Genomic DNA, 20,102 nt, shown 5'->3' with positions numbered 1-20,102 from the left:
TAAACGGTATATATCATCATTGTTACATCTGGATCCAAGAACTAAACAATGTGAAAACGATGTACAACAAAGTTTGCATTTGCAATGAATAGCAAATCAAATACAAGATGCATTTGCAGACACAAAAATGGTAACTAAATCATATATACATGCTGTAAATACCCTACTCGAATTGAACTTCCAAAGAAAAAAATTGAAGACACTCATGATGTCATAAAACGATTAAGCGTAAAAGGCCAATCGGTTCCAAAGATAGAAATCATCGAAAAAAAGCATAGAGAAACACGATGATCACATAATAGAGAATGATATTCCGACAGAAATACATGATGATGAAAATGTTCTGTTAGAACCACAAACTAATGAGAATCGTGAAATCTCTATCAATTATATTAATACTGAAAAAAACGAAAAAGATATAAAAGAAAATGATGAGATATTTTCTTACAATGTAGCATTTGACATCATAAATGACAATGAAAATTATGAACCAAAATCTTTTGGTGAATGTAAAAATTGACAGGATTGGATAAAATTGAAAGACATCATCCAGGTTGAATTGAATTCGCTAAATAAACGTCACGTTTTTGGACCTATAGTCCTTACACCTGAAGTTGTAAAACCTGTTGGGTACAAATGAGTTTTTATTCGAATGCGAAATGAGAAAAATGAAATAGTAAGATATAAAGTTCGACTTGTTGACAAATTTTTTCTCAAAGGCCTGGAATTGATTATGAAGAAAACGCATTCATCTGTTATGAATGCAATTAAGTTTCGGTTTTTAATTAGTTTGGCGGTATCTGAATATATATATATATATATATATATATATATATATATATATATATATATATATATATATATATGAAAATCCTTCAGCACAAAGTTCAAAACCTAAAGAATGTTATTCTGTGAAATTGCAAAGATCATTATATGGGTTAAAGCAATCCGGCCGAATGCGGTATAATCGGCTAAATGAACATTTAATGAAAAAAGAGATATGTAAGAAAACAACAACTGGATGCGTAATTTGGTTATGCTGATGTTGGGTTCTTATTTGATCCACACAAGGCACGTTCCCAAACTAGATATATATTTACTCGTAGAGGCACTGCAATTTCTTGGCACACAGAAACAAACACTTGTAGCAACTTCATTAAATCAGGTCGAAATTATTGCACTACATGAAACAAATCGTGAATGTGTGTGGCTAAACTCAATCACCCAACATATCCAAATCTTACGGGGATTATCATTAGACAAAAAGTCTGTGACACTATATGAAGATAATGATGCATTCACGCAAGAGTTTAAGAAGAATAAAGATATTGATATTTGTTACATTCAATCAAGTGAAAACTCATCATATCTCTTCACAAAGCACTTCCTACGACAATATTTAAAAAAAATATATATAATATTGGATGCACAAGCTACGAAATTTTTGAAGAATCGTTCGTGTTAACATGAGAATAGTTTACATGACTGCACTCTTTTTCCTTTACTATGATTTTTATCTCAATGAGTTTTTCCTAGTAAGGTTTTTAACGAGACAATATAAAAACACGCAATGAAGACTATCATTGTATCATGATCATCATCACAAAGGAGAGTGTTGAAAATAAAAGTTGAAATTAATGAATGTTGAAAATAAGAGTTGTAAAGATTGAAAATTAGTGTGTGATGATGTATATAATGATATATTTATTTTTAGATTATTTCCAAAAAATTCTATAAATAGGTCTCTCAATTTGTGAAGAAAACAAAAAATTGAGAAGAAAAAAAACAATTGAGTGAAGAAAACTTTATAAAGTGTGTAGTTTAGTATATTTTGTGAGTTCGAGAAATTTTTACTTTGTACCAAATTAATTAATCATTAAATTTATTTTCAAATTATATTAGTAATATTTAGTAACTATCACAAGTTAAATCTATCAATTTTTTTACTTAAAAATAAATTATCAATTTTTATTCAATTAATAAGTAATAAAAAGTGTCATATTAAAAAATTATAAAATAAAATTATGATTAAAATATTTATTATTAAATATAAGAAAAATTATAATTATACTGGGTCAAGCTAAACTCGATATCCGCTCCGCAATCGATTGGGACCCGTTTAGGCGGGTTTAAACCCGACCAGCCGTGGCGGGTTTACTACTAAAATTCGGCCCATTATCATCTCTGGATGCAAGTAAACTAAAGTGCCTAAGAACTTGCACAATGTCTAGGTTATTCTTTACTCAATAACAAGTCTCAACATGGAAATGCGTGAGCATCCGAACTCCTATCAGAATTTACCGAGCCGAGCTCCTATCAAAGTTTACCAAGCCGAGCTCCTAGAAGAGTTTACCTAGCCGAGCTCCTGACAGCATTTGTTGATTAGCCGAACTGAAAGTACACTACCCGAACTCAAAACTAATATGGTGGTGAATAAATTCTTATCCATATAAAACTATTGAGTAAATCTTGTGTAAGGAAATAATCTTAAGGAAGTTGGGATATAGCATTCAAATTTATAAATCTCGAGGGAGCTCGACCAACTCAATTCATCAAAGAGTATTTTATTTGGCTCACGAAACCAAACCCAAGGTACATAAAAATTTTATATCATTAATTGGCTTCGTCTGTGAGAACTTGAAGAAAAAAGATAAGATGGTATCAAAAAGAAAGTGGAAAGATGGTTCATCATCAAAGAAAACCTAGAAAATGATAATCGTGAGGATAAACACCACGAAGAGGAATATCATGAATAATAGCCTCGTGAGAACCGAATCAGCCAAACAACTCATCCTGCTCTTCCACATAAGAGCAAATTTTTGAGTTCTTTGGAAGAGCTCATCTTGGTAGTCTTTGTAAGAGCCAATCATGGTCCTATTCAGAAGAGCTAATTTTTGTAATCCTTGGAAGAGCTCATCATGGTCATCTTTGTAAGAGTCAATCCTGGTCATACTTGGAAGAGCTAATTTTTGTCATCCTCGGAAGAGCTCGACCTGGTCTTCCTCCGAACAACTCCTTCTGCTCATCCACATAAGGGCATATTCTAGTCAGCTTTGTAAGAGCCGATCCTTGACATCTCCAGAAGAGCTAATTTTTGTAATCTCTTCATAGTCATCTTTGTAAGAGCTGATACTTGGTCATCCTTGGAAGAGATAATTTTTGTCATCTTCGAAAAAGCAGATAATGGTCCTCGTTAGAAGATCCAATTCGAGTCCTTGGAAGAGTCGATTCTGGTAATCATTGGAAGAGCTCGCTCCGGTCTTCCTCCGAACATCCCCTTTGCTTTTCCACATAAGAGCCTGTTTTGGTCATCTTTGTAGGAGCTGATCCTGGTCATCTTTGTAAGATCCGATCCTGGTCATATTCGAAAGAGCTAATTTTTGTAATCTTTGTAAAAATTCATCATATTTATCTTTGTAAGAGCCGATCCTGCTAATCTTTGAAATATCTCATCATGTCTTCTTTGTAAGAGAAGATTCTGGTCATGTTTGGAAGAGCTGATTCTACTCATTCTCAAAAGATCTCATCATGGTCATTATTAAAATATTCAATTATAATCTTTATCATAAGAGCACTTCATAGTTTTCCTCAGAAGATAACATCCTGGTCTTCCACATAAGAGCACATCCTAAACTTCTCCGGAAGAGTACATCATAATCTTCCACGCGATAGCACATTCTGGACTTACTTGGAAGAGCATATCCTGGTCTTACACATATGAGCACATCATGCTCTTCCACGCAAGACAACTTGCTGGTCTTCATTGCAAAAGCGCATCCTTGTCTTTCTCGAAAGTGCTCATCCCGGTCTCCTACATAAGAGAAAATTATGGACTTCCTCGGAAGCTCACATGTTGGTCTTCTACATAAGAGCACATTCTACACTTCATCGGAACAACACATCCTGATTTTTCACGCAAGACCACATCATGGTCATCTACATAAGATCACATTCTGGACTTCCTCGGAAGAACAAATCTTGCTTTTCCATGCTATAGCACATTCTGGTCTTTCTCGCTAGAGCACTTCCTGCTCTTCTGCATAAAAGCATATTTTGGGCTTCTTGGAAGAGTATATACTGGTCTTTCTTGAAAGAGCTCATCATGCCCATATTTGGAAGAGTCGATCGCTGTAATTTTCAGAAGGGCTAATAGAATCATCATAGGAATAACTCTTTGTGGTAGTCCTCGAAAGTGCTCGTCATGGTCATCCATGGAAGAGCCATCTTTGTCATATTTGGAAGAGCTGATCCTGATAATTCTCAAAATATGCTGCTCTTAGGGAGCTCTTCTCTTATCAAGTTAGTTACTCTTGTTATATCTTTTAATTTGCTTGAATTTTTTAAATTATCCCCTTATTTATTTCTTACTATTATTTATCTTAACCTACATTTTGTTATTTTAATTAGGTCAGAATTACACTTATTACATTGATCAGATAGATATTCAACAATATCTCTTAAATATCTGATGTAGTAAAGTTATTCAATACCATAGAATATAAGCCCAATACTTGTTGACCATATCACAAGAACGCCTCAAGGCAGAAAACTTATACAAAATCCAGACCAACTTGGCAACCTAAAGTCCAGCACAGCCTGAAAAATTACTTAAATACCACAGATCTGGGCAAGATTACTTAAATCAAACGGAGCTTAGCAAAACTCCAAAGCTTAACTAGCTCGACAACCTAAAGCCCATCATAGCCTGAAAAATTATTTAATTCCCATAGAGCTGGAAAAATTTACTTAAGTCCAAAGAAGCTTAACAAAATTACAAAGCCCGATCAGCTCGACACCCTAAAGCCCATCATAGTCTGACAAATTGCTTAAGTCCCACAGAGCTGGGAAAAATTACTTAAGTCCAACGGAGCTTGGAAAAATTACAACCATCTCGACACTTCAAACCAGCACAGTCTGGCACATTACTTAAGCCCAGTTGAGCATGGAAAATTACAAAAGCTCGACCAGCTCTGTTCTTAAAATCCAAGCACATCCTGACACATTTCTTGAGTCCCACAGAACTTGGAAAATAAAAAAAGCTTAACCAGCTCGACATCATAAAGTCCAGCTCTGCTTGGCTGGTTATAAATCTCAGCTTTCTCTGGACGGTTTCAAAGTCCATCACAGTATGGCCGGTTTTAAAGTCCAGCATACCCTGACCAGTTATTCAAAGTTCAGAACAGTTTGATCGATTATTCAAAGTCCAGTTCTATCTAGCCGATTTTAAAGTCCAGCACATCCTGGTCGATTTCAAAGTCTAGCATGTACAGCCTGGTTAGTTTAAAAGTTCAGTACAACTTGGTCGATTATTCAAAGATTAGCTCTGCCTAGCCGATTTCGAAGTCCATCATCATGGGAAGAGCAGAAGAGCAACATCGTGGTAAGACCAGAAGAGCCACACCATGGGAAAAACAGATCCAAGGAAAAACAGAGACATAGCTGAGCATAATCATGGATAGCTGAGCCGAACCCATGTGAATCTGCGATAAATATAGATAATAAACGTAAAGCACATGTAATACCTTCAATATAGCCAACCGACTCAGTCCCAACTGAACTATTATAAACCCGAGCCCATATACAGAAATGTATGGCTCACAACTGATATAAGTAAACCAAACATCCTAACACCTTGTACATAGTCTAGGCTATTCTCTACTTCGGAAAAAAGTCTCAAGATGGAAATGCTCGAGCATCCGAACTCCTAGCAGAGTTTACTCATGAGCCGAGCTCCTAACATAGTTTATGTAACGAACCGTACTTTTGCTACTCAAAATTTGCGGAAAAATTAAAATTTTCTTAAATACGAAAATAAAATCAATACGGTCGTCACTACATCATCCATTCCCAATAAAGATTTTGTTAAAAGAAAAGTTTTCTCAAAACATCTCGCATCAAACATAGAATCAGAGTAATTTAACTTTTGCATAAACTTAAACATTGCGGTCCTCGGGTTAGCCTCCCGCTCAGTCCAAGCCTGCCCCTTGGTCGCCACCTCCTGTCTCTTCATCAATATACTCACCTGCATCGATCAAGTCTAGTGAGTCTAAAGACTCAACATATATAAACTGGAATAGCGAGTACTACGTAATAAAATCGCATTTAACTTTAAAATAGGACATACATAACTTGAAACTTGAGCTTGCATAATAAACTTGAACATACATACGTACATAACTAGACGTGCCATCAACATAAACTTTCATAAACATACTGCATACTTGAACATACATAACTTCATCATTTTGCGTAGAGGATGTTTCAAAGCAAGTGACCCGTAACATAATAAATGCCTGATTAGACAAACCACAGTACTGGGCTGACATGGACGTATCCACTGCCACATACATGAGATCCCCGTTCATAATTTAACGGGCTGGTTGGTCCCCGTTCATAATTTAACGCTTTCCAACCACGATATAACCCGTTCATAATTTAACGGGGCGGAGAGGTCCTCGGCCACGTTCACCGACTTCCAAACCCATTCATAATTTGGTCACAAGGCATTTAGCATACCTCAAAAACTTAAAATATTTTCTTGCACGTCACATACTTACTTGGCGTTGAGGGATTCGTTGGACTTCGATCGGGGCCAGTCGCTGCTGCACAGTACTAGCATGAAACTGCATACTTACTTACATAGCTTAGACGTATCAATCATACTTACTTACCAGTTCATTCAATTCCTTAAGGACGTTCTAAAATTCCCATGACTCGACCTCGTAAATCATTGTACTAAACCATGACGTCAAACCTCAAAGCATACTATAAGATTTTCTCCAAAATATAAAGGACACGGAACCCGTGCCCAGGTCCGGCCTCGGGTCCGTGTAGGCTCGGTAAAATGTTTGCGAAGGAAAAGGGGAGGCACGGACCCCGTGCTAAGGTCCGGGTAAGGGACCGTGTAGACTCTGGAAAAAGGCACTCCGGAAGAACAAAGGCACGGACCCCAGTGTAGAGGTCCGGGTAAGGGTCCGTGCACCCACGCAAATCTGAAATTCACGAAAATTCTGAACACTGCAATGCTTATCATCCTAGACTCGATTGCACGTACCATGAATCGACACCCCGAGACCCATCCTAGCATTCCATAACAATGAACCAAACTTGTATAAACGCCCCAAAGCAACGAAGTTCACCCTACGACACATACGACGCAAAATATAGCCAATGACATCAATTCGTTTCCTACGACTTCTAATTGATTCAAGTGCCTATCGACATGAAATGAAACCTCAAAAATACTCCCAACATCATTATCAATATACCTATATGCAGCAGCGATCACCCGTCGATCCCCAACGAAGCCTGCAACATTAAAACTTCAAGAACGCATCAACATCATACTTTCTTGAAAACGCAGTTTGAGCAGTCCCACGAAAAACACCATAACTCACTCAATTTTATCCAAATAACTCGAATTTTATATCAAATCGAATGTATCAAAAAGTTCTACGTTTTTCACGTTGAAAGTTTTCTCAGAATCCCGACTGAAAAATCGCAGTTTTCAACAGAACATAAAATTACGAAATTTCAGATCTAAAAATATTTCAAAACTGATCCAAACCGTTTTCCGCTCAAACGACGAACGTCACACATGAATTTTTACGCATAAAAATAACACAACACATAATATGACAAGATCGATGCAGAAAGAACAGAATATACGTGCCTTTGATGATAAACGTTACCGAAACGACGATACCGAAGCGGGGATGGCGCGAGGATTGATCTGGGACGAACGTGACGCTAAAATCTTTGAAGAAAAGTGGCGAGAATTACTGAAATCTTTGAAGGGAGGGGGTGGCTGCTGAGTTTTCCCTAGAACCCTAGGTTTGCTCTCCAAAATAATGGGGAAAGAAAATGTGTATGTGTATGGTGTGTGTTAGACGTGTAGGTGTGTGTATAAGTGTGTGTGCGTGAGTTAGGTAGTAATTTAGGGAATGATTATTGCTTAATTACCAAATTAACAATGCTAATTAAAAGGCTAACTAAATTGCTACTAAAATGTTAGATTAAATGTTGAGCAATTACATGGTAGTAAAAATAGAAATCCCTCCTTAAATTACTAACCTCCCTAAATTTAATAAAATACACAAGTGCTACAACTTTAAAATTTGAAATCATATAATTACCTAATAATTAAATTAGGCCTTTAAAATGCTAAAACCTAAATAAATCATTTAAAATGCCCCATCTTAACTTAAAATAAAATACCGCAATAAAATTTGCCTAAAATCGTCACCGGTCTTTTCCTCGATCCCGCATCGAATAATCGCCTGAAACATGAAACTCGAAAAGCATTTTAACATGCATCAATTAGACATAAATATTAAAACTATGCAAATTCTTAAATCGTGAATTAAAACCCAAATCAATGAATTAAGCATGCATTAAAACCATTTAATAAAATACATGAGGAATTTAATAACTTGCACGCACGTGGTTCATGTGGAACTCAAATTTTCGAGACGTCACAATCTATCCCCCTTAATTTGAATTTCGTCCCCGAAATTCGCTTATCCTCGATAATCCAAAAGTTAGATTCTTAATTCTAGTATCCCAACGATCCACGCTATCGCTGCGCTACTCCGAATAAAATTAAGTCTTATGTTGTCCTTACGTCTCTTCAATCATAATTAAATTGCCTACCAAAAACCTCGTTTGCGAATCACAACTTAAAAGGACTTATGGTAACTTAGTTTACTTTACTACGACCTCGAATTCTGACTTTTCTCGTCGTTCCCAATATTAGAAATGGAGGTTCAAACTTATCGTATCTTACCTTCTTTATAATATACCTGTAATGTCAACGACCTATTACATTAGCATTTATGTAGTTCAACTTAAGAACTCTTAGCACCAAAGGTTACTGATCAACTTCTATCCTCGGCAATACACTTAAAAGTTAAACCTTATCTTAACTCCATAACAATATTGTCCTACAATCCTTGAATCGGATCTTTCCTTACGGCACCAAACTTGCGTAACTTAGCTATTTACAAGTACGTCCCAAATATAAAATTGTTGCCAACCTTTAATTTCGAGTAACAAAAATCCATAAAACTCAACATACACAATGTTGATCTTCTACTTAAATAATAAAACCTTTCTTGCATCAATCACATGCTTAAAATAGTTTCTTCACGATTACAATATAGTTAAAGCCTAAGACACTTGAGCCTTCCTCATTGGAACGAATGTCCCACTTAGACGTATCCCCAATACTCAATTAATTCTAGCGTATAAAACTTAATAAGCTTCCTTTATTAATAATGGACTAACTCTAATGAATCAACTCCACTTATAACCCATAGAATTCTAGAATCCCCATATCAAGCTTGTAGATTTCTTACTCAATAAAAATCTTAATATTCATTTATTGATAACTTATGTTGAACACCACTAATTCCCTTTTGTTTTTATTTCACCCAAAACCTCCGTATGAACACCACCCATATCCGTACATTTGCAATTCAAACTTACGCAACCCAAATAGTTTTGGATAACATAATTCCAAACACACACCTTCACTTATTCCCAAGTTGCTTAATGGATTACAAAATTTTCTCAAGACAAGGCGTCTACCTCAATCCTTACATGAATCTATCGAGTAACCTAACCGTCAATCATACCCAACTTTCTAGAAAAAATAAAATTCCAATAAAAGTATAGTCCTAACTGTTAAGATCATAACTAAAACTTATGACATCTCAAACTTCAGTTCCCAACAATCCGTTATCTCAATGTCTACTCTTATAACTTAACTAACTGCTCAACTTTACCTTAAATCATCATCACATTAAATTCTTAATTTACCACAACGTTATTTCACTAATGCTTAAATTTTCAAGTCCGAGATTGATTCGTCCAACAATGTCCTTGATTACCATTCCTTATAACATTATAACTCATATATATAAAGGTTCTAAATATCCTTCTAACCTAAATCACCGAAAATTCCTATCATTTAAAACATCCAATTCTCAATTACCGCTAAACTAATTGCTCCAATCTCTTAACAATTGCAAAATAAATTCCTAATTTCCTTGATAATTACTCAACCTTGTCCATAATTTTGAAAATCCTACAATTACCCATAAGTCCTTGGCGTTCCTAATTCCATCTTATAGATTTCACGTAACATAAAATTCAATAATTTTAAGCTTATTAAACCCAAAGTCAATTTCATAACCTCGAAAAGCTACTGATCTTACTCAAGTGTTCCTCAAAAGTTCGAACTTAATCCTCAAAAATTTTGAAATTTGTAATTTGGTCCTTCAAGTTCTCAAAAATTGTAATTTTGTCCCTACAACTCTTCTAATTTTGCATTTCCGGTCCCCAATAAAATCTTCGATTTTAGTCTCATTAAACCTTAAAATCCTCGAAACTCGGAATTTAATCCCAAACGATAAATTCGAAACTAGTCCCTTAGGATTTTTATATTTGCACTTAGGTCCTGAAACTATTGGTCATTACCACTAGGTCCTTGAAATTCTCAATTCGTGCAATTAAATACTTAAATCCAACTAGGGGGAGCATGCATCCTAAATAAATTCTATTCTTGTATATTTCCAAATATCGTCGTAGTCTCAAATAATTAATCCTTACATGGAGTTCTCAAAAAGCAACTCAGCTAGCAACCACGAACCATCAGTAATTTCTTAGAAAATCTACAAGTCTCAAAAGCATTCATAATTGTCAAGTTCAACTTATGACCCACAATTATAACATCAGTACTACTAACCAAAAATCAATATGCTCAAATCATTAATAACAATTCGTAACCAGTAGTCGAATACTCAAGCATGTCCAATACCACAAAACCAGCATGCATGAAAGTCATATAATTTCATATTCATGTCGTAACACGAAATAAAACTTTCAAGATCCATTCTCAAATCATAACGACAGATAAACATGTACTCTGAAACGTATGTCAAGTAAACATACAGGTGATTACATTAAAACATGCACATGCTGAAATCATGACTTGAATGCTTAATGCATGAAATAATTTAAAATCTTAAAACTTACTGACTTGAGGTGTGACTTCGTGAGCTTCTTGCGACTGGCAGTAGGCATAACCCTTTACAAGAACACCGCTCTGATACCAACTGTAACGAACCGTACTTTTGCTACTCAAAATTTGCGGAAAAATTAAAATTTTCTTAAATACGAAAATAAAATCAATACGGTCGTCACTACATCATCCATTCCCAATAAAGATTTTGTTAAAAAAAAAGTTTTCTCAAAACATCTCGCATCAAACATAGAATCAGAGTAATTTAACTTTTGCATAAACTTAAACATTGCGGTCCTCGGGTTAGCCTCCCGCTCAGTCCAAGCCTGCCCCTTGGTCGCCACCTCCTGTCTCCTCATCAACATACTCACCTGCATCGATCAAGTCTAGTGAGTCTAAAGACTCAACACGTATAAATTGGAATAGCGAGTACTACGTAATAAAATCGCATTTAACTTTAAAATAGGACATACATAACTTGAAACTTGAGCTTGCATAATAAACTTGAACATACATACGTACATAACTAGACGTGCCATCAACATAAACTTTCATAAACATACTGCATACTTGAACATACATAACTTCATCATTTTGCGTAGAGGATGTTTCAAAGCAAGTGACCCGTAACATAATAAATGCCTGATTAGACAAACCACAGTACTGGGCTGACAGGGACGTATCCACTGCCACATACATGAGATCCTCGTTCATAATTTAACGGGCTGGTTGGTCCCCGTTCATAATTTAACGCTTTCCAACCACGATCTAACCCATTCATAATTTAACGGGGCGGAGAGGTCCTCGGCCACGTTCACCGACTTCCAAACCCATTCATAATTTGGTCACAAGACATTTAGCATACCTCAAAAACTTAAAATATTTTCTTGCACGTCACATAATTACTTGGCGTTGAGGGATTCGTTGGACATCGATCGGGGCCGTCGCTGCTGCACGTACTAGCATGAAACTGCATACTTACTTACATAGCTTAGACGTATCAATCATACTTACTTACCAGTTCATTCAATTCCTTAGGACGTTCTAAAATTCCCATGACTCGACCTCGTAAATCATTGTACTAAACCATGACGTCAAACCTCAAAGCATACTATAAGATTTTCTCCAAAATATAAAGGACACGGAACCCGTGCCCAGGTCCGGCCTCGGGTCCGTGTAGGCTCGGTAAAATGTGTGCGAAGGAAAAAGGGAGGCACGGACCCCGTGCTAAGGTCCGGGTAAGGGACCGTGTAGACTCTGGAAAAAGGCACTCCGGAAGAACAAAGGCACAGACCCCGTGTAGAGGTCCGGGTAAGGGTCCGTGCACCCACGCAAATATGAAATTCACGAAAATTCTGAACACGCAATGTTTATCATCCTAGACTCGATTGCACGTACCATGAATCGACACCCCGAGACCCATCCTAGCATTCCATAACAATGAACCAAACTTGTATAAACGCCCCAAAGCAACGAAGTTCACTCTACGACACATACGACGCAAAATATAGCCAATGACATCAATTCGTTTCCCACCACTTCTAATTGATTCAAGTGCCTATCGACATGAAATGAAACCTCAAAAATACTCCCAACATCATTATCAATATACCTATACGCAGCAGCGATCACCCGTCGATCCCCAACGAAGCCTGCAACATTAAAACTTCAAGAACGCATCAACATCATACTTTCTTGAAAACGCAGTTTGAGCAGTCCCACGAAAAACACCATAACTCACTCAATTTTTATCCACATAACTCGAATTTTATATCAAATCGAAGGTATCAAAAAGTTCTACGTTTTTCACGTTGAAAGTTTTCTCAGAATCCCTACTGAAAATCGCAGTTTTCAACAGAACATAAAATTACGAAATTTCAGATCTAAAAATATTTAAAAACTGATCCAAACCATTTTCCGCTCAAACGACGAACGTCACACATGAATTTTTACGCATAAAAATAACACAACACATAATATGACAAGATCGATGCAGAAAGAACAGAATATACGTGCCTTTGATGATAAACGTTACCGAAACGACGATACCGAAGCGGGGATGGCGCGAGGATTGATCTGGGACGAACGTGACGCTAAAATCTTTGAAGAAAAGTGGCGAGAATTACTGAAATCTTTGAAGGGAGGGGGCGGCTGCTGAGTTTTCCCTAGAACCCTAGGTTTGCTTTTCTCTCTTTTTAAAAATATGAAAATCTGAATGTGTGTGTTTAGTGTGTGTAAAAACGTATAAGTGTGTGAGTGTGTGTAAAGTGTGTGTGTTTTTAATTTAGGAGAAATTTCTGCTAAATTAACTAAATTAAATACTAATTAAAAGTTAACACCTAATAATTTGCTCAAAACTCTTCCATAAAATGATCACACATCAATTTTTAAAATTTTAAACTCTTAAATCACTAATTACATAATAATACTTTAAAATATTTAATTTAATAACTTATTAAAAATGCCCCATCCTCAACTTAGAATAAAATACCATGTTTTAAATTGTCCCAATCGTCACCGGTCTCTTTCTCGATCCCGCCTCGAATAATCGCCTGAAACATGAAACTCGAAAAGCATTTTAACATGCATCAATTAGACATAAATATTAAAACTATGCAAATTCTTAAATCGTGAATTAAAACCCAAATCAATGAATTAAGCATGCATTAAAACCATTTAATAAAATAAATGAGGAATTTAATAACTTGCACGCACGTGGTTCATGTGGAACTCAAATTTTCGAGACGTCACAGTTTAACGAGTTGAGCTCCTGACAGCTTTTGTCGTATAGCAAACTGAAAGTACACCGACCCGAACTCAAAACAAATATGGCGGTGAATAAAATCTTATCCATATAAAACTGTTGAATAAATCTTGTGATAAGGAAAGAATCCCGAGAAGGTTGGGATATACTATTCAAATTTATAAATTACTAAAAATAAGATAAGATAATCACAAATATTGTAGTTTAGGAAACTTGCCTAACTAGAGTTCATTCCGTACAAGGTATCTAACTTCTCTCACTCTATAAATATGAGGAATGCTCTATGGTTTTACACATTCATATATGGCTATCACTATCACTATTATTATCACACACCTAAGTTTGATCTCAGTACTTAAGCATCAGAGGGCCTATGTCGGAAAGACTACCCGTACTCTCTAACCTCTGTTATTCTGTGAAGATCCACACTTAATTTTTCCCCGACTCATACCTGACCAGGGAGCTCGGCCAAGTCAATTCAGCAAGGAGTATTGTATACGGTTCCCTAGACCGAACCCAAAATACGTGAAATTTTTGGTATCATCAAACTCTTTAAGCTAAAAGTACATATATGTATGTAACATTACAATATGAACAACTCCTAAATGTGTTTTTGTAATGACAAAGTACTTGGAAGATCTCGCTCCTACGCTCTAACGCATATAAAGTCAGATCATTAAGTACTTGGCCTTCCCTCAATATTCTAATATGTCGAGTGTGTACATTAATACTGATATATATCCAACAATAATATGATCCATGAAAATTTTTTTAAGGTGCTTCTCTCTATATTTCTATTGAAGATCAATGAGGAGTCAAAGCAAGAGAAAGCATTGTGTTAATATCTGAATCTCCTCCCTTCATGCAAGCCTTCTGATCCTTGCCATTATTTGTACTCAGGCTTAAACTTAGTTGTAAATCTGATCCTGCAGGCAACCTGTCTGTCCCCTTATTTCTCTTCTCCTCGTTCGTCTGTAAAAACAAAATTATACGTAGCTTATTTATCATAATCATATATACTATATTTCATCACAAAATCATGCACTTAATTCTCGTGTTATCTTTTTGAAAACAGATTATGCGTGTCGAGTTACTTTGTTATAATATTATGTTATTTAAAACCAACTTACACTCCATAATTTTGCCAGTGGACTAGGCTTATTTGCGCATGCAAAACGAGAGCTAGAGCAATTATTTTAAGAAAATAATGAATACAAATTGATAAAAGAATCCATTATCTAGTATAAGTGCATAGCAAACCTTCTCATATATCTCCTATAGATTAAAAGACAGTGTGGGATATGAATCTTTAAACATAGGCATGATTGAATTACCTCATTAATTGGGAAGGAATGATCAAGATTACGAAGCGGTAGCCTGGACTTTTCAGATACGAAGCTTGATTTCTGCTGGAAAATCCTAGTGCTGCTGTCAATGCAATTCCAGCTAGGTTGCGGTTTAAAATTTTGCGAAGCAGTGCCAGCCCAAATGCTAGGGGTCTTTTGCTCTTTATATTGGGTTTTGAGGATCTCTTCTCGCTGAGGCCACCTTCTATCTTCAAGAAATTTGTTTGGCCTGAGTGGACCAGTTCGGTACCTTTCTTCCGTTGATTGAAGAATTGACTTATCCTGATTATTTACCTCCGAAATAACTCCAGAATTAGTCCTGACTTTGGGTTCTTGATTATCGGAAGACCAGCGCTGGAATCTGCACCAATTGTCAATTAGAAGAACTACATCAGGCTGCGTTTTAATCAAGAAATAGTTTTTATTTAATTTTCTTGATATGGCATTTATACTCCAATTACCTGGAAGCGAGGGATTTGATTTCAAGTGGATAGTAGGATTGTGAATTGTGGGAAAATTTCCTCAGGCGATCTCCCTCACCGGGCGTATCATGGGAAAGAACAATGCCACCATTCTCCAATCTCAAGTGATGAAGAGGGCTGAATTTTCCGAATGTTGTTCCAGAAAGGTGGTATCTTCTTCCTGGAATACTGTAAAATCTATTTGGTTGACCTATCACTGCATGTCACATGGAACTAATTACTAGCAAAGCCCTAGCTAGGAAAAGTAGAAACTTAAGCTAGATATTTCTGGGAAGATTATAATTACCTTTCCCTGATTCATCTAGTTTCTTGCCCCGATACATCTGAAATGATCCAAGTAAATTAATCAGAGAAATGTAAAAAAAAAAAAAAAAAAAAAACCCTCTTTGTAAGATACATAACTAAAGCTAACATATTAATTTATACTTAATAGTTTAAATGACCTGTAAGTGACTTTTGACATGAGAGATGCTGAGTCCTCTCACGTTCATCAATTGAAGCACTGATTTAGGTGTGGCCCCTGAAAGACAAGGCTAGCTAATTCATGTTCACAAGAAAATTCACCGCATGAAGAAAACCTCTAAAAAAATGATTAACTGAATTTATTAGAATAAGTAATCGCCAACAAACTCATGTTAGGGCAGCAAAGTACATAGACTTACTTTCCTGCCCTCCAAGCCTCTCAATAGCATGGATGAATGAGAGATGAAGATCAGGAGTCCACCGTAGTCTAGGCATTTTGGATCGAATATACTGCCTAACCGTACTCTTCTTCTCATCCCCTTCTGCTGATTTCAAGCTATCTTCATGTTTGATCTCTTGATCACCGTTGCTGGAAAACTCGATAGCTTGATCAATCGTGTTGCTTCCAGCTTCTTCATTTAAATCGATGGACGAAATATTTTCTGATGAATCAGATGATAACGTCATGTTTTGTTCCATTTCCATATTATCATCTCTTGATCCCGTGTTCATCTTTTCTTCAGCCATTAATTAATGACTTTGCTTATTGCTTACACCTAAAAATTAAAAATAGAAATTTTGTTGTGAACCATGGTTAATATACTTTGTTTGCTAAAAGAATTTGATCATGGAAGATGAATTATCAAACCTGAAATCATCAGAAAAGAGAAGGGTTTACATCATATTGCAAAATAATCAAAGTTCAAGATTTTTAAGAAAAATAAGCTTTATGGATCATTAAAGTTTCACTTTCATTATGGGGACGTCACAAATTAGCAAGAACGTAACCATATTTGTATACACACACATATATATTTCTGTGTGTGGGTATGTATATGTAACATACACATGCTATCGTTAATATATAATAACTAATACAGATACACATTATTAATTTCAACTGCTGGGCTGTGGGATTTTAGCATTGATGCATCCTAACTGTATAAATTAACTGCTGAAGGCACAAAATTTGGTGCTCATATATTTATAATTCTTTATATAAACTTTATCATCCGATATTTAAATGTATAATCGAGGTGGTTTCAATTTAAAGAACTCAAAACTCGGAAATACTAAAATTTCAAATAATTGTTAATCATTTAATAATTAAAAACGAGTACATAAAAATAAGTAAATATATAAAAAAATTTGATCCTCAAAATTTTCTTCCCTTCCCGTACTTGATAAATATCAATAAAGAAAACAATATGAAAGTTCAATGATAAAAATATTAACTGATTGAAGCTATGTGTTTTTTGAAAAGGAAAAAAAAGAAGCTTTACCCGCAGGGAAAAAAAAGGAAATCTTTATATTGTAAACTAAACATATCCAAGTGGATCATCTTTCCAAATCAGACTCTTTTTGCAGATTTTTTTTTTTGCAAAAAGAAAAGTTAGTAAGAAATAAAGAGTGGCATGTCCAAGTGTAGCAACACATAAACCCTAAGAAAAGGAAAAAAAAATGTGTACCTGGAGAGTAGACATGCAACGATCATAAAAAACTGAATCTAAAAGATCTGATCCTTGAAATAATTTTCCGATCCTTGATAAAAAAACTTTAATTCATCTGGTTATTTTGAAGTTCGATTGGATTCGATATGTGCCGGTTTAGAACATCAAAAAACCACTGATCAATCAAGACCATCTCAATCAATACTTCTCAAAAAGATGGCAAAAAGAGAAGTTTCAAGTTTCAAGATGCTATACGGTTCATTCAAATTTATTTCAAAGGAAAGATAGAAGTGATCAAGGGCCGCGCGTGATGGGGGTGAAACTAAAACTATAAAAAAAATGAAGAATATATATAAATCGGATCTTGTAAGAATTGGATAAAGTAGTGACGGCTAGCTTTGATCACAGATACAAACCGCGAAAGAATACATTTGAAAGCCCTTGGATCATATATATCGAAAACGAATCGTCGTTTCTCACCTTGCATCCCTTCCGAGTAATCACCATGATCAAGTCTTGCAAACTGCAGGGATGAAGAAGATGGGAGGATAAAAAAAGAAGCTAAGGGGAGAGGAGGAAGAAAAGAAGGCTTTCTCTTAATTTTGTGTGTCTTGATTGATTTTGAGAGGGTATTTTTTTCATTCATTCAACAGAGGAATTAAATCCCAATGCGATTATTCGTCAGGATCAGATTTTTACCAAGACTTTCATGCAGTTGGTTGCACTTTCTTAATTAGAAAATATAGAAATTCAAGGCGGTCGGGCAATCCACTTGTTCTTTTTCGTAATAATGCAATAATTCTTGAATTATAGATACAGATGAGCCTGGCCCCATTGGCTGTTGAAAATCATGTGACTTCCCAAACTTTCCTCTCTCTTTTTCCCCTTTAAAACCCTTTCCTTTGACAGTTGTCCCGGTAAAATTTGTGCTACTAAACTGTAATTAAAGTATGATAATTATGTATATACAATTATTCATTTATTTTGACCAAAAATTGGATCTTTAAATATACTTCTCTGCGGGCAGCTTTTTTAGCCGAATGTTGAGTCCTGTAGGCTTCCCAAAATTTCTTTACCTTCTTAATATTAAAGTATCATACATATATATAATACTGTTTATCTTAATTATATAATTTGACCTCTGCCACAGACTCTTCCGACTTAAGTTATGCGTTATTAAAAAATTATCCTGAAATAACATTGAAAAAAGGGTTCCTTTCGGACAACTTATACCACCTAAACAAAGACTTTCTTAGTTCATAATAAATTAATGGGAGACTCCAGAATTTAGTTGTTAGCTAATGAAATGATTTAATTAATATATCTTTAAAATGTACTAAACTTACATTAATTTAAAAGGCATTATTCTTTCATTAAAGGGTTGCTCATATCATTTTATTTGCAGATGTCGCGTAAATTTGATTATCCATCCCAAATGATTTGTTTTATTAATTTATCATGTGCTTATTCAAATGTTGTTAATTCGTGTTCAATTAGGCGGGTCACCCTACCAGTTTATTAAGTAAAAATAGGAGATTATGTCTCCAAAAGTACCAAGAAGATGGCTAATCCTGGTTAAGGTTGATGTTCTGAGATTTTTGTTCTCTGGTTCGAGTCTCGTTGACTTCGGGTAGTTTTTCTAATTTTTTTAGGTAGATTTAGTTTTTTATTTATATTTTCTTTGTCCGAGATAAGCAAGTTTCGGGTCCACATTCAAGTTTCTTCAGTAATGCAGGTAATTACATTATATCTTTGTAGTCTAGAACAATATCATACTTGTACTATAAAAAAAGTGAATTCGAATATCAGATAAATCCAATCTGATAGGACAAAAAAAAGGTTTAAAAAAATATACTCGATATAATTACATGGAGTAATAGAATTTTTGGCGTTGAGTAGGAGTGCATTTCATTTCTGATGGACTTTGATAATAAAAAAAAATATACAAAGTCAATTTTGGTGGGAATTTTTGCATTCAAATCACTAAAGTTAAATTCTTTACGTTACTCTACCATGATAAGCAATTTTGTCCTTGATCGTTCGGCAACTTTCTTTCAATAATACTGTTTTCACGACAATATATATACATAATTGTGTGTCTATATATATAAATATATAGACACACAATTATGTAACTCGATCGATCTAGAAATCCGAGTCGACCGATCCCAGTTAAGATTTTGTTCATGGGACAATTTATCGTATATGAGTAAAATTTAGGTGTTATGACAGTCATAGGATTTGATACAGTCATTTCGTTTGTATGACTGTATTGCTGAAAATTTGGCAATATTAAAATTAAAGGAAGATTACTTTTTCCCCATTAACTGTCATCCATGAAAAAGTATTACTTTTTGTGCTAAAAGTATTACTTTTTATTGTGAATATCGGTAGAATTAACCCGTCTCACAGATAAAGATTCGTGAGACCGTCTCACAAGAGACCTACTTTCAAGTTAATGGACAAAAGACGACTCCTAAACACTTTCTTGATATTGTCGAAGTCCTGTTCAAAGTAACTTGTAAATAAAATATGGATTAAGAAATTTAATTAATTTCAATCAATATTTTCATG

At 35.2% G+C, this 20,102-nt stretch overlaps 1 protein-coding gene across 3 annotated transcripts; it reads right to left on the bottom strand.

Annotated features, from left to right (window-relative positions):
* Window positions 1–14,486: 14,486 nt before the first annotated feature.
* LOC140838751 (uncharacterized) lies at window positions 14,487–18,264 on the bottom strand. Of its 3 annotated transcripts, XM_073205279.1 has the most exons (8): window positions 18,009–18,264; window positions 17,547–17,619; window positions 16,278–16,634; window positions 16,059–16,135; window positions 15,902–15,938; window positions 15,595–15,811; window positions 15,122–15,494; window positions 14,487–14,759 (listed from the first exon to the last, which is right to left on the bottom strand). In XM_073205279.1, exons 3-8 carry the CDS (start codon window positions 16,603–16,605, stop codon window positions 14,592–14,594), a joined length of 1,200 nt encoding a protein of 399 aa, XP_073061380.1. In that variant the 5' UTR covers window positions 16,606–16,634; window positions 17,547–17,619; window positions 18,009–18,264; the 3' UTR covers window positions 14,487–14,591. The 3 variants fall into 3 exon arrangements, with proteins under 3 accessions (XP_073061380.1, XP_073061379.1, XP_073061381.1); XM_073205278.1 differs by lacking the exon at window positions 17,547–17,619 and having other exon boundaries at window positions 18,009–18,263; XM_073205280.1 differs by lacking the exon at window positions 18,009–18,264 and having other exon boundaries at window positions 17,547–17,969.
* Between the last annotated feature and the right edge of the window lie 1,838 nt (window positions 18,265–20,102).

This window comes from Primulina eburnea, chromosome 8 (assembly GCF_022965805.1).
Source record: "Primulina eburnea isolate SZY01 chromosome 8, ASM2296580v1, whole genome shotgun sequence".
NCBI lineage: Eukaryota > Viridiplantae > Streptophyta > Magnoliopsida > Lamiales > Gesneriaceae > Primulina > Primulina eburnea.
Note: the sequence above shows the minus strand (reverse complement) of the source record. Positions and strands in the feature narration are given on the sequence as shown.